General features: G+C 37.0%; 1 protein-coding gene across 1 annotated transcript in view; it reads right to left on the bottom strand.

The window, feature by feature from the left end:
• Window positions 1–13,797, bottom strand: part of Parva (parvin alpha) — a 75,359-nt gene that overhangs the window by 28,105 nt on the left and 33,457 nt on the right. The window contains exon 5 of the mRNA XM_048788363.1: window positions 2,681–2,821. Within this exon, the coding sequence (XP_048644320.1) occupies window positions 2,681–2,821 (141 nt within the window). The remainder of the gene's footprint in view (window positions 1–2,680; window positions 2,822–13,797) is intronic.

Genomic DNA, 13,797 nt, shown 5'->3' with positions numbered 1-13,797 from the left:
ATACACACACAAATAAAATATTGTACACACAAATTACTTTCTGCACAGACAGACACACACACTACTTGAAGAAACACTACAGTGTTCACAGTGCCTAACCCTGGGTGGACAGCTAATGGGGCTAGATGTGCAGGCTTGGTACCCAGAGTCTGCAGTGGACTTTCTGGGTCTGACTCCTGGCTCCATTATTCATCACCCGTGTGACCCTGGTTAGCTACACTCCTTTAGCAATTATTATTGTATTTAATATGTGCCAGTCATTCTTCTTGGTTCCAGGGATATAGGAGGAAGAAACAAAACCCCCCTGTCCTCATGAAGCTCATATTCATAATGTCTTAACTTCTCTATGCCTTGCTTTCTCCATCTGTGAAATAGGGATAATACGTTCTTACTTCAGAGGGTCGAGAGAGGAGTATGACAAGGATAAAAATGCGAAGTATTTAGAAAAGCACAAGGGATACAATGAGCACCATAGCATGCAGTAGATATTAATACTTAACTTTTTTCCAAATGACCTGTGTTTACTAAATTTTCACTAATGAAAACTATAGAGCAAGTCGAGCTTAAACAATTTAATGCGGTGGTATCCTGTTTCTCTTGCTTTTTCAGAATTGTGCTTTGGAGACTGGGACTTAGAAAGATTGTCTCTTTCTCTATATATTTATAAAATATGTGAGTGATGAGGGGGGAAAAGAGAGAAAGAAAACTACTGTTATAAGTAGAAGAAAAGAAATACCTATACACTTAGATCAAAGAGTTTGGTAACCTAGCAGCCCCTTCCTGCCACCCTTGTCCTGAGCACAGTGACAACATGACGTCCCCAGATACACAGCTAGTGCTGGTAACAGTGAGGAGGGCTGGAGCCTTTCTCTCCTCGAGCCTGCATGTTCCTTATGGAATGTACCAACCACCACCCCTTGTCTTCTGGAAGCCCTGAGGTGCCAGAAGTAGCTAGCCCCTGAGCCGGTCATTCCCTCTGACCTAGTAGTTCGTCTCTGTTCCAGAGACCGACCTATGGGGATAACTTAGGAAAAGCAAACAGAGACACAAGCTCAGACATTGAACTTGGCACTATCTGATTTTAGCAATAGGTTGGAAAAGGCTCTAATCAACAGCAACTCGGGGATTACTTAACTGTAGATCTACCCCAGCAGATAAAAGCATTGTCAAAATTATAACTGTGAAGACCACAAGGACACAAAAAATATATGTATGATAAAACATTAAGAAAAAACAACCACACAGTGGTGCCATGACTTAACCAAGTAAAAATATACATTGATGTGGCCAGTAGTGGGGGAAAAACAAAAGTAGCTAAAACAGGGTGGTAATATGAGTAATTATTTTTCTTGTACACACTTCCCCATAAGAAATTAAAGTAAGCACGAACCAAAACATTCATAGTCACTGAAGTCAGTTCTTAATGTGGCTTTAAAAAAAATTCCATCCTTTTATCTCAGTCTTTCCTAAATTGGGTGCCATGATAAATTAGAAGTGTTTATTTTGTTATAGGGGGTCAGACAGACAGATGACCGTAGGCAAGGGAGTGGTAAACAGGATTAAGCAAAGCTAAGTGGTTCTTTCTTCCAGGACTTCTCTAATGTTTGTTTCTACTGAGGATTTCTAAAACACAGATACCTTCTCCAAACCAGGAACTCCACCCCCACGACCAATCAGCCCACCCTAATAACCTTCACCATCCCGAGGGTGGAGATACCAGCAAATAACATTCAACCCCACCTATTGTTTGTTTGTTTTTTAAGGGAGATCTCCACTTTAAGTTGTGTCAGTCGGATATAACCGAGTATAGTGCTAATACTTGAAACAAAGGGAAAAAACAGTCAAATAATTTTATTAATCTAAATTCTACTTTTAGGGAGAACAAAGCAACTTTGGGCTCCCTCATAGGAAATAAGTTGTCATTGCTAGACTCTGCGATCTGCAGATTCAATGTAGATTCAGATATGGGCTCATCATGTCTATGTTAGACAGCAGGCCCTTAAGGCAGCCAAGGAATTAATGATTGACACTTTCTGAGATCCTTGAGCTATGCTGCCTGTGAAAGGCTGAATTTAAAACTCCTGTTCCAGGTCCTGTGACCTGAGCCCCTCAGCTGTATCTTTGAAGGGGGTGTGGCTGGGCATGGACTGTGGACAGACATGGCTGAGTCCTTGTTCACTGCTTGTCGGCTGCACGGATGTGCAGACCCCAGAGTCCCAAAGACTCTGACACTGGAGAAGATAGCTTTTTCAAGAGGCTGTGCTGGGTCTCAGATGTGGCTCACCAAGTTTGTTTCCTTCTCCCAATCTCACGTGAGGTTTATATAGAAAAGCCTTTTATACCAAAGGGACACTGCATTTTGACATCCTTCCCACATCCCACCAGAGGTACATCTCACTTAAAGATGGATGGGTTCACACTCAGGACCTGCCAGTTTAGGGATGGCTTCCTGGTAGACACCACAGTGTTATATCACAGGTCCCTTTCTTTTTCTTTTTTTCTTTTTTTTTTAATATGTTGTTTTTAGTTGTAAATGGTCACGATAACTATATTTTATTTATTTATTTATTTTTATTTAGTGCTGAGGATGGAACCCAGTGCCTTGCATGTGTCAGGAGAGCATTGTACCACTAAGTCACAACCCCAGCTCCAGCAGGTCCCATTTCTTTGTTCCACTCACAGTCCACATTCCACTTGATGCTTCTGGGAGGAAGCTTCAGGGTTTCATTGATCTTCTCCAAGACGGTCTGTAGCTTTTGCTTCTGCGCAATCTCTGACTGGGTAACCTCAGCGACATTTAGCTTCTCGCTCTCAAGTTTCTCTGGGTGAGAAGGGAAAAGAGAGCAGCTGTTATCCTGGGCTGCAGACAACCCTAATTCATGCACTTATTCACTCATTCACACACCCACTCACCAAAACAGGGGCCCCCAGTATCTGTAGGGAATTGGTTCCGGGATCCCTCTACACGTACTAAAGCTCGCAGTGCTCAGTCCCCTATATAAAATGGTATAATATTTGCATATAACCTGTGTACATCCTTTCATACATTTCAATCATCTCTAAGCTATTTATATTACCTAATAAAATGTAGATGCTATATGTTGTTATGCTGTGCCATTTGGGGATTAACAAGAAAGAAACATCTGTACATGTCCAGCATAGACGTAATTTTTGTTGAATATTTTGGATCCATACTTAGTTGAACCTGCACAGATACAGAGGGCTAACTGTACTGGCGCCTACCAGGGGAGGGATACTACTGCCCATCTGATGTTGGTACTAGTGGCAGCATTACTGTAAAGCCTTTTGACTGGGTCTTGAACACCTGGGACCACAGAAGGGGGCACTTAACCTATTTTGTCATATGTGAATTCTTGTCCATCATTCTTGGGTGTCTCCCTTCTTTTCAATTCCGTCTTCTCCAAGGGTATCCCTGTGCCAACTGGACAGCCTCTCTGCTTCCCCTGGGCAGAATCAGTCGGGTCCTTATTCAAAACATTCTGTCCATTCCTGTACACGATGTACACATTTGATCATATCTATCGGATTTGAGCATCTTTCCCTTTAAGGCCCACCTGGAAGGTAACTTATTTGACACGTCCTATTTCATCAGTTCTGAGGCACACACTTTTCACATTATAACGTCCCTAAAATCAGGTTCTATCTTAAAAGCAATGGCATCCTACAGCTGCTGCCAGCCAGGTGGAAGACATGAGAGTTATTACTGCCTCCATACAGGTGAACTTGGCCATAGCTCTTGAAATACATCGCCTACTTCTAGAGTCACCTAATTCATTCTCCACAACTCATTCAGGATTGACAGAACTGACACTCTGAAATGAGTTTAAATGGCTTTCCTCTGTAGTTTTGAGGGCTGCCATACAAACAAATTAAACCTGACATCAGCGGTCCCTTTAGTCCTTACTGTATTTATTTTGAGCAACTGTAGCTTATACAAACCAAGTGCCCTTGGGTAATCTTTGAAGATGAGGTTGCCCACTGGGGAATGTCTGTGGTTCTGTGATTTATCAATCCTTTTCAGCTTCCCAATAGAACCATTTCAGGTGGGTCCCATCTATGATGCCTGAACAATTCTCTTTCTCTTCCTTTGTTCAAGTCATCCTTCTTCATTCCTGAAGTTCCAGGGATTTAACAAGCATAGATCTAAATGTCTCTCTTGACTGGTATATCTTGAAGAGAACCTGGCTGCCTTTCCCATTTTCAGGCTGAATTCTTATTTTGGATCCTCTCCTACTAAAGAAACAGTAAGCTGTTCCCTGCCCACCCCCCCATTATTTTTAGATGATGTGACTCTCTGATAGATAGAAACCAGTTGTTTTCTTTGTACACTGTAACTACCAGCACTGGGGAGAGGCTGCCCAAACACTGGGCTGAGAAACTTGAGAAGCCCTATATTGGCTTGGAGGAGAAGACTGCTGGGATAGATTAGCAATGACTTGTCTTGGGAGTGGGCCGGGTAGGCGAGGAAGGGAGGAGTGGCATGAGAGCCACTTATTTGCTGGCTTTGCTGTATTACACGTTGTCTATGAATTTTCATATTCATAAGCTTCTGTTGGCATTGGACTTAAGAGTGAAAGGCTTAGGGTTCTGTTTTCTAGGTCAACCATTTTTTCTTGCACTGTTGTCCATTTCATTCTTACTCTTTAAAAATTGGTGTGCCATAGTGAGAAATATACATTTGGTCTTCTCACCCACCCACTTCCTGCCACAGAGATTCTAAGAGCCCTGTGACTTCCTGGATGGAAGCATCTTGTTTTGTTGTGGTTGTTGTTTTGTTTTTGTTCCCCAGTTCCTGAAAGAGCTCTGGAGTGATGAAGGTTGCCAGGGGAACCAACCATGTGATTCAAGCACTGGTACTTTCAGTCCACCTACATCTGAGGGTGGGAGAGCAGGGGACTGAGTCAATCCCCAGTGGCCAAAGCTTCTGGGTTGGTGAACACACCAAGGTGCTCGAGGGTGGTGCACCCAGACAGGGATAGAGGCTCCCTGGCACCTCTGTCGTACTGTACCCTGGGCATTCCTTTCATTCAGCTGTTCCTGAGTTTTATCTTTAGTAATAAACTGGTACCCTCAACTGCCTTCCTGGATTCTGTGAGCCACTTTAGCAAATTATTGAATCAGAGGAGGGATAATGGGGAGCTCTGGTCTATAGCCAGTTGGTCAGAAGTATGGGAGGCCCAGCCCAGACACGTGATTGCCATCCGAGGTGAGGCACTGAGCCCTTTAATCAGTGGGGGGCTCCTTTAGGGTAGTTAGTGACAGAATTAAATTGGAGTCCTCAGATAATTGCTTGGTGTGGAAAACCCACTCATTTGGTGACAGAAGTGTTGCAAGCATAGAGAAATCAATTGGGATTTCTTAGTTTCAACTTTACTCCTTACCTACTAGAGCATGCACTGTTTTTCTCTTTGTACCAATTTTTTTTTTATTTTTAACAAAACTATGATAGTCTAAATTAAATAACTAAAATTGTAATGCATTCTTCCTAGAATTCCATTTTTAGCATCCGCCATTGCTTATTTAGGAGAAGGGTTTTTAAGGCTTTGCTTTATTTCTTTTGCATTATAAAGATTTTAAAAAATTTAATTCTGCTTTTTTTTTCTACTTTAGTCATTATATTTTAGGTTATCTTCTTGCTTTTAATTTTCGTTGGATATTTTATCTTAGACATTGATATTGGTATTAAGTGGATTTTCACAGAGAATATATCTCAAAGTAATCTTTATTAACAAACATATAGAAGAGTTCTTCATCTCCCTTTTTTAAAGAAGAAGATTCCCACTCCACATTATATATCCAATGGATTTAAAATCAGCATAATAAGTGACGCAGCACAATTCACAATAGCTAAGATATGGAGTCAACCTAAGTGCCCTTCAACAGATAAATGGAAATGTGGTATATATACGCAATGGAGTATTATTCAGCCATAAAGAATGACTTTATGATATTTGCCAATAAATGGATGTATCTGGAGACTGTCATGTTAAGTGAAATAATAATAATAATAATAATAATAATAATAATAATAATAATAAGCCAATTCCCCCCAAACCAAAGATCAAATGTTTTTGGGGAAGCTAACCCACAAAAAGAGGNCTGATAAGTTTCACTGTATATATATATATACAGTGAAACTTATCAGCGTGTACATCCGTAAGACTGGGGTCCTAATTAAAGTAAGATATTCCGTGCTTATATATAATTATATCAAAATGAACTCTACTGTCATGTGTAACAAAAAAGAACCAATTAAAAAAATGAGATTTTACTGTGTACATATTTTCACTACTGACTTTTCCCGACACAAATGTATCATGAGTATATTTCTAGGTCAATACACATGTATATATTCATTCTTTAAAAAAACTGCTTACTATGTCATAGGGCCTATTACATATTCAACCATTCCCTTATAGAGGTATAGCCAAGTTATATCCCATTCTTCCTCTATTTGCAGTAAAATTGCAATAAAAATCCTTTATTATTGCTGATTATTATTGGTAAAAATAGAAGCTATTTCTTTACAGATTTTCTTCTCATATCTAGTCATCTTACCAAATCTTCTCATTATTCTTTTAGAGTCTTCAGCATTTTCTGGGTATGCACAAATAAGACAAAACAGTTACCTCTATTTTGCAAGCTTATGTCACTTATTTCAAAGTGACATTTCAAAATAAAATATTTGAGAAGCTCTTGTGCTATTCCTATCTCTTTCTTTAAAATATTTAAACCTCAAACCAAATACTTCTATAGTTAAATAGCAATTTTATTTAATGCTAACCAAGGATTTAAAGATAATTTCTTTTTCAAGACTCCTAGTTTCCCTCTTTTGTTCTTTTAGGCTAATATTAACTAGCTTTTCGAATTTTCTATGGCTGGAGTTTTATTCTTCTAGGAAACCATTCTTGCATGTTTTCACAGTTTTGCAAATTGCTCATAATTAGTTTTAGCTTCTTACAAAGTAGCAGGTATTATTTCAAAATAGGAAACGATTTAGTAATTTTTCTGATTATTCTGTGACTATTTCAGTTGTCTTAATAACACTGTACTAATGTAATCACCCTTCAAAGAATTAGAATATGTAAAATAATACTCTTTCCAGTATGAGTGACTCCTGAATTTCGAATTTTTTTTTTTGCTTAAAAACGAGGAACATTTGGTTAGAAAATTTAAATTGCATCAGAGAATTTGGTCTGTTGACTAATTTGTTGAAATTTGCTTCATGGACATAGTTAGATTCTGTATGAGTTCCATGTGCAGTTGAAAAGAAATACACACTCTGGTATTTCTTTTCCCACTCTGGTTTGTAGGTGTATTCTATGCTATATGCAGGCCAGATTTAGTTAATTACATTGTCCAAACTTTCTCTATCTTTATGAACTTTCTCTTAACATATTAGGAGAAGTGTATTAAAGATCTACCACTGTGATAGTGGATTTGTCAAGTTCTTCTTGAAATAATGATTGGATTTTTTTGTTTTTATAAGTACCTTATAATTATACATAATAGTGGAATTCATTGTGATATATTCATACATGCACATAGCATAATTTCCTCTAATTCTCCAGTACTTTCCCTTTCCTCCTACTTCCCTTTCCCTCTTTCTCTACTCTTCTACTTATTTGTATGTATTTTTTTTTCCCTTGGTGCATTATAATTATACATAAAAACTGGATTTATTTTGGCATATTCACACATGCGTATAGGATGATTTGGGTCAATTTTATTCCATAGTTGTTTTCCTGTACCTCCCTTCCTCCCTTGTTCTCCTACTTTTCTCCCTTCTGTTGTTGTGAGATATCACTTAAAAAAAAAATTCCTTTTTTTCTCTCTCTAGTTTCTGCACATGAGGGGAGATGTCTGACCCGTGACTTTGAGTCTGGCTTATTTCATTTAGCATGATGTTCTCCAGTTTCATCCATTTTCCTGCAACTGATGTAATTTCATTCTTATTTAAGGCTGCCATTGTGTATATGTACCACATTTTCTTTATCCATGCATCTGCTGACGTACAGTTCCATAACTTGGCTATTGTGAATTGTACTGCATTACATATTGGAAAGCACACATCTCTATAGTGCTGATTTCAGTTCTTCTTGGTAATTACTGAGTGAAATAACTGGGCCATATGGTAGATCCACATTCCTAGTCTTTTGAGGAATCTCCATACTGATTTTCACAGTTGTGCTAATTTGCAGACCTGCTAGCAATGTATAAGCGTTCCTTTCTTGCCATATCCTCAACGGCATTTATTATTATTTGTATTCCTGATGGTTGCTATGCTAACTGGAATGATACAAAATCTCAGTGTAGTTTTGATTTTAATTTCCCTGACTACTAAGGATACTGAATATTTTTCCATGTTTGTCAGCCATTTAATTTCTTCTTTTGAGAAATGCCTGTTTAGTTTATTTGCCCATTTATTAATTGGGGTATTTGTTCTCTTGGTGTTAAGTTTTTTTTTTTTTTTTTGAGTTCTGTATGTATTCTGGGATAGGAAGAGTAACTGCAAAGATTTTCTCCCATTCAATCGACTCTTTCTTCATGTTCTTGTTTCCTTTGCTGCACGGGAAGCTTTTAAACTTGATGCCATCCCATTTATTGATTCTTAGTTTGATTTCTTGTGCTTTAAGGTTTTTGTTATGTTCATGCCTGTGCCAACAGGTTGGAGTGTTGACCTTGTTTTCTTCTCGCAATTGTATAGTTACTGGTCTAATTCCTGGGTTGTCATTCACTTTGAGTTGGCTTTTGGGCAGGGTGGCAGATAGAGGTATAGTTTCATCCTACAAATTGTTATCCCATTTTCCCAGCACCATTTGTTAAGAAGATTGTCTTCACTTCACTTTTATCACCCTTGCAAAAATGAGATGACCATATACGTGTGGGTTTGTCTCGTCTTCTGGTCTATTCCACTGGTCTTCATATACAGATATAAATTTTATGCCAGTACAGTGCTGGATTTGTTACTCTAGCCCTCTGGTATAATTTGAGGTTGGGTATTATGATGCCTTTAGCTTTGTTCTTGTTGCTCGGGATTGCTTTAGCTATTCTGGGTATTTTATTCTTCAAATGAATTTTAGGGACTGTTTTCTTTAGTTCTGGGAAGAATATCATTGGAATTTTGATGGGGAATGCACTGAATCTGTATATTGCTTTTGGTAGTATGACCATTTTAACAATATTAACTCAGCCTATCCAAGAACGTGGAAGCGCTTTCCATCTTCTAATATCTTCTTCAATGTCTTTCTTCAGTGTTTTAAAATTTTCATTATAGAGGTCTTTCACCTCATTGATTAGAGTTATTTCCAGGTGGTCTTTTTTTTTTTGTTATTGGTGTATAGGAAAGTTATTGATTTTTGTATGCTGATCTGCTACTTTACTGAATTTATCAACTCTCAAAGTCTTCTGGTGGAGTTTTTTGGGTCTTCTAAGTATAGAATCATTTCATTGGCAAACAACAATAATTTGACTACTTCTCCTATTTGTATCCCTTTAATTTCCTGATCCTATCTAATTTCTCTGTCTAAAATTTCAAGAATTATAATGAATAGGAATGCTAAGTATGAACATCTTTGTCTTATTTCTGATTTTAGAAGAAATACTTTTAGTTTTTCCCCATTCAGTAGGATGTTGGCTTTGGGTTTGCCATATGTAGCTCTTGTGATGTTTAGCGGAGTTCCTTCTATCCCTAGTATTTTCAGAGCTATTAACATGAATGGGTGCTGAATTTTGTTGCTTTTTCTATATCTGTTGAGTTGATTATGTAAATTCTGTCCTATTTATGTGATGAGCTACATTTATTGATTCATGAATACTGAACTAACCTTATATTCCTGGAATGAAATCAACTTGATCATGGTTTACAAACTTCTTAATGTGTTTTTTAAATGTGGAGTACTAAAGTTTTATTAATGAATTTTGCATCTCTGTGCATCAAGGATATTGGTCTATACTTTTTTTCTTTGGATGTGTCCTTATCTGGTCTTGGTATCAGGGTGATTCTGGCTTCATAGAATGAATTTGAGAGTGTTGCCCTTTCTACTTCATGGAATAATTTGAGGAGGGTTGGTATTAGTTCATGGTTTTTAAAATTTTAATATATTTGATATACAGAGGTGCACTGAAGTTTAAATTTTCTATTAATTTTAATTGTTTATCAATCTACTCTGTAGTAAGACACTTTTTGTCTGAAAGGCAATTTTGCATTCTTTTAATCAGTATTAGTCTAGCATGGGTCATTATTTCCACCCTTTTTCTTTCTTTTTGTGTTCTCATTTATTAAAACTGTCTCTTGTACTTAGAATTTAGCAATATTTTGTTGTGCTATTTAGTCTGATCATCTTTGTCTTTTAAGTGGATAAAGTCAATGGTTTTAATTTCAGATTCAACCCTACCAGCTTGTTTTGAACTTTCTAGTTATTTTGCTTTTCCACTTCTTTCTCCCTTTGCCATCCTTGCCTTCTTTTGGATTAAGGTTTTTAGTCCTCATTCCTTTCTCTCCCTCATGGTGGCAAGGAGGCTACACATTCTTCCTACCATTTTACTGGCTACAATAAAAAAAATATGCATAGTTCAAGTCTTAATTAGAATCTTTATTTATATGTTGAACAACACAACCCCCTCAGCTCACGCTGACTCTAATCACATTTCCTCACTTATATATACAGTCGTATGGAATTCTATTTTCATTTTTTAAATTTAACAAATCAGACATTATTGTGATTATTTTATGTTTGTTCAGTTATGGCTTTTATCTACCCACCACAGTGATCTTATTGTTCTTTTTTTTCCCCCCTAATTGCATTTTACATCTTTCTTTTGGACTCACCTTTCTTACTCTTACTATACCTTCTTTTTTTTTTTTTTTTTGGTAGTGGGAATTGAACTCAAGGGGTCCTTTACACTGAGCTACATCCCCAGCCTTTTTTATTTTGAGACAGGGTCTCATTAAGTTTCCTAGGGACTCACTAAGTTGCTGGGGCTGGCCTTGAACTTGAGATCCTCCTGCCTCAGCCTCCCACATTGCTGTGATTATAGGCATAAGCCACTGTGCCCAGCTCTACGTACATTCTTTCATTAATTCTAGAAAATTCCCATTCATTATGTCTTTTCTTTTCCTTGTAGAATTCCAATTGGTAATAGGTTGGATATTGTTAGAATGATGTCTGTTTTAATTTTTCTTTCTCATTTTTTACTCTGTAGCTTGCTATATACTGCATTCCGGGTGATTTCTTCCAGCTCATTAATGCTTTCTTTGGCTGTGTCTAATCCACTGAGGTTTCTAATATCATTACGTGTTTTTCCATTTCTAGAAATTATATTCATTTTCACATGTACCTGTTCAGTTTTGATAGTTTCTTCTTCTTTTACCATCCTTTTAATAGGTTCTTAAAACAAGTCGAACATGCTTATTTTGTATTCTATTATTGAAGAACTTCTAATATAGTATTTGTGAGGTAACTATAGTTCAGCATTTCTGTTGCCATTGTTCATAGTGACTTTCTACTCATATCTTTGGTGATTCCTAATTTTGAATTCATTTTCCTTAGAGAAACTCCTTGGGAGTTCTTTGTTGCCTGGGTTTTGGGTTTAGAGCTCATTTGTCTTTAAAGGAAGGAAATATATTTCCTTTTGGCTTGGACCACTGGTGACCTGGGATGACTTTTAACTCTATTTCCAGCTTAGGACTTTAAAAAAAAACCTCTTTTTTTATTAAAATATTTTTACTAGTGCATTATAGTTATACATATTCATGGGGTTCATTTTGACAATATTCATAAATGCATATAAGATAATTAGCTCCATTTCAATCCCCAGTACTAACCCCTATCCTCCCTTTCTCCCTCCCTCAATTCCCTTTCTCTACTCTACTGGTCCTCTATTAATTTTTTAATTGGTGTATTATAGTAATAGATAAAAGTGAAATTTATTGTGCTGTATTATACATGTACATAGAGTAGTCTAGTAAATTTCATTCTGCAGTTCCTGCCCTTTCTCATCTCTCCCCCTCAAACCTTTTTCTCTATTCCACTGTACTCCCTTCTGTTTTCACAAGATCACCCTTTTAAAATTCCTTACTTCTCTCTTGACTTTCTGAGTCTGGCTTATTTCACTTAGCAAGATGTTCTCCAGTTCCATCCATATGCAAGCAAATGACATAATTTCATTCTTCTTTACACAAAATAAAATTTCATTGTGTGTGTGTGTGTGTGTGTGTATCTCACATTTTATTTATCTATTCTTCCACTGAGGGACACCTAAACTGGTTCCATAACTTGGCTATTATGAATTGTGTTGCAATAAACAGTGGTATGCATTCATCACTACAGTATGCAGATTTTAGTCCTTTTGGATAAATACCAAGGAGAAGATAGCTGGTCAAATGATGATTCCATTCTTAGTCTTTTGAGGAATCTGAATACTACTTTCCAAAGTGGTTATACTAATTTGTAGTCCCATCAACAATGTGAGTATCTTTCTCCCATAACCTCCCCAGCATTCATTGTTATTTGTATTCTTGATGATTTCTAATCTAACTGGACTGAGATAAAATCTCAGTGTATTTTTGATTTGCATTTTCCTAATTACTAACGATGTTGAACATATTTTCATATATTTATTGGCCATTTACATTTCTTCTTTTGAGAAATGCCTATTTAATTAATTTGCCTATTTTTTAATTAGGTTTTTTTGAGTTCTTTATATATTCTGGATAGTAATCTCCTGTTGGAAGAGTATCTAGCTCTGGACTTTTAATGCCACATTTGCAGTGTAAATCCTATCCCTAAATCCATGAGAATACAGAATTTGATAAAGAATTATCAGGGGCAGATTCTCCTTTTCTCCCCCTCTCTCCACTCTTTTTCTTTTTTGTTTCATTTACACCCAAGGCTGAGATAAAGAGAGAGGCAATAAGGATAAATGTTTAAGTCATGATTTTCTAGTCTCCCCAACTGAAAGCGCTTTCCTTCAAAGACTGGCTTTATCCACTGGTCTCTGATCCAATCCCCTTTCCTGCTTGGACTTGAATCAGGCTTTGTCTGCTGACGTGGATGTATAACCCATTACACCTCAGGCAGCAAACTATTAGGAATTAGCACTTATTCCATTGGATTTACACTTCCTTGTTGCTTTTGAAACCAGAGGAATTTCTTCCCCTTTCAAACCAGTTTAGTCATGGCATATGAAAATGTTTTTAAAGGCTTATCTGGCTTTGTAAAGTGTGCTCTACTAAGATTTGTCTGAACATCTAGTCATCGTAGTGTTGAAAATAGAAATCTGTTTTCATCTCTTATTACAATAACTGGAATCTCTAAGATACTTACGGTATCAGTCCTTATTTCTGACTTGTTCCTAATGCCATGTCTTTGAAATGCCATTCTTTAATATGCTCACTGTTAGGTTTTCTTTAATGGTCTTTACCATATCTAGTAGTTTCCTTTCCTTCCTGTTTTATTTGGGATAGCTGCTATTGAAATGTATCAAATATTATTTAATATCAACTGATAGATTAATTCAGTTTCACTCTAAAATATACTTGCCCTCAAGTACTTTTTATGAGCATGGAAAAAATCCAAGCTATTGAGCTGAGGTTGTGGCTCGGTGGTAGAGCGTTTGCCTAGCATACATGAGGCACTGGGTTTGATACCCAGCACTACATTAAAACAAAACAAAACAAAACAAAAAACAAACAAACAAACAAAAAAAACTAAATAGACAAAATAAAGGTATTGTGTTCATCTAAAAATATTTTTTAAAAAATCCAAGCCATGA

This window comes from Marmota marmota, unplaced genomic scaffold (assembly GCF_001458135.2).
Source record: "Marmota marmota marmota unplaced genomic scaffold, marMar, whole genome shotgun sequence".
NCBI classification, from domain to species: domain Eukaryota; kingdom Metazoa; phylum Chordata; class Mammalia; order Rodentia; family Sciuridae; genus Marmota; species Marmota marmota.
This window is presented reverse-complemented; position numbering and strand designations above follow the sequence as displayed.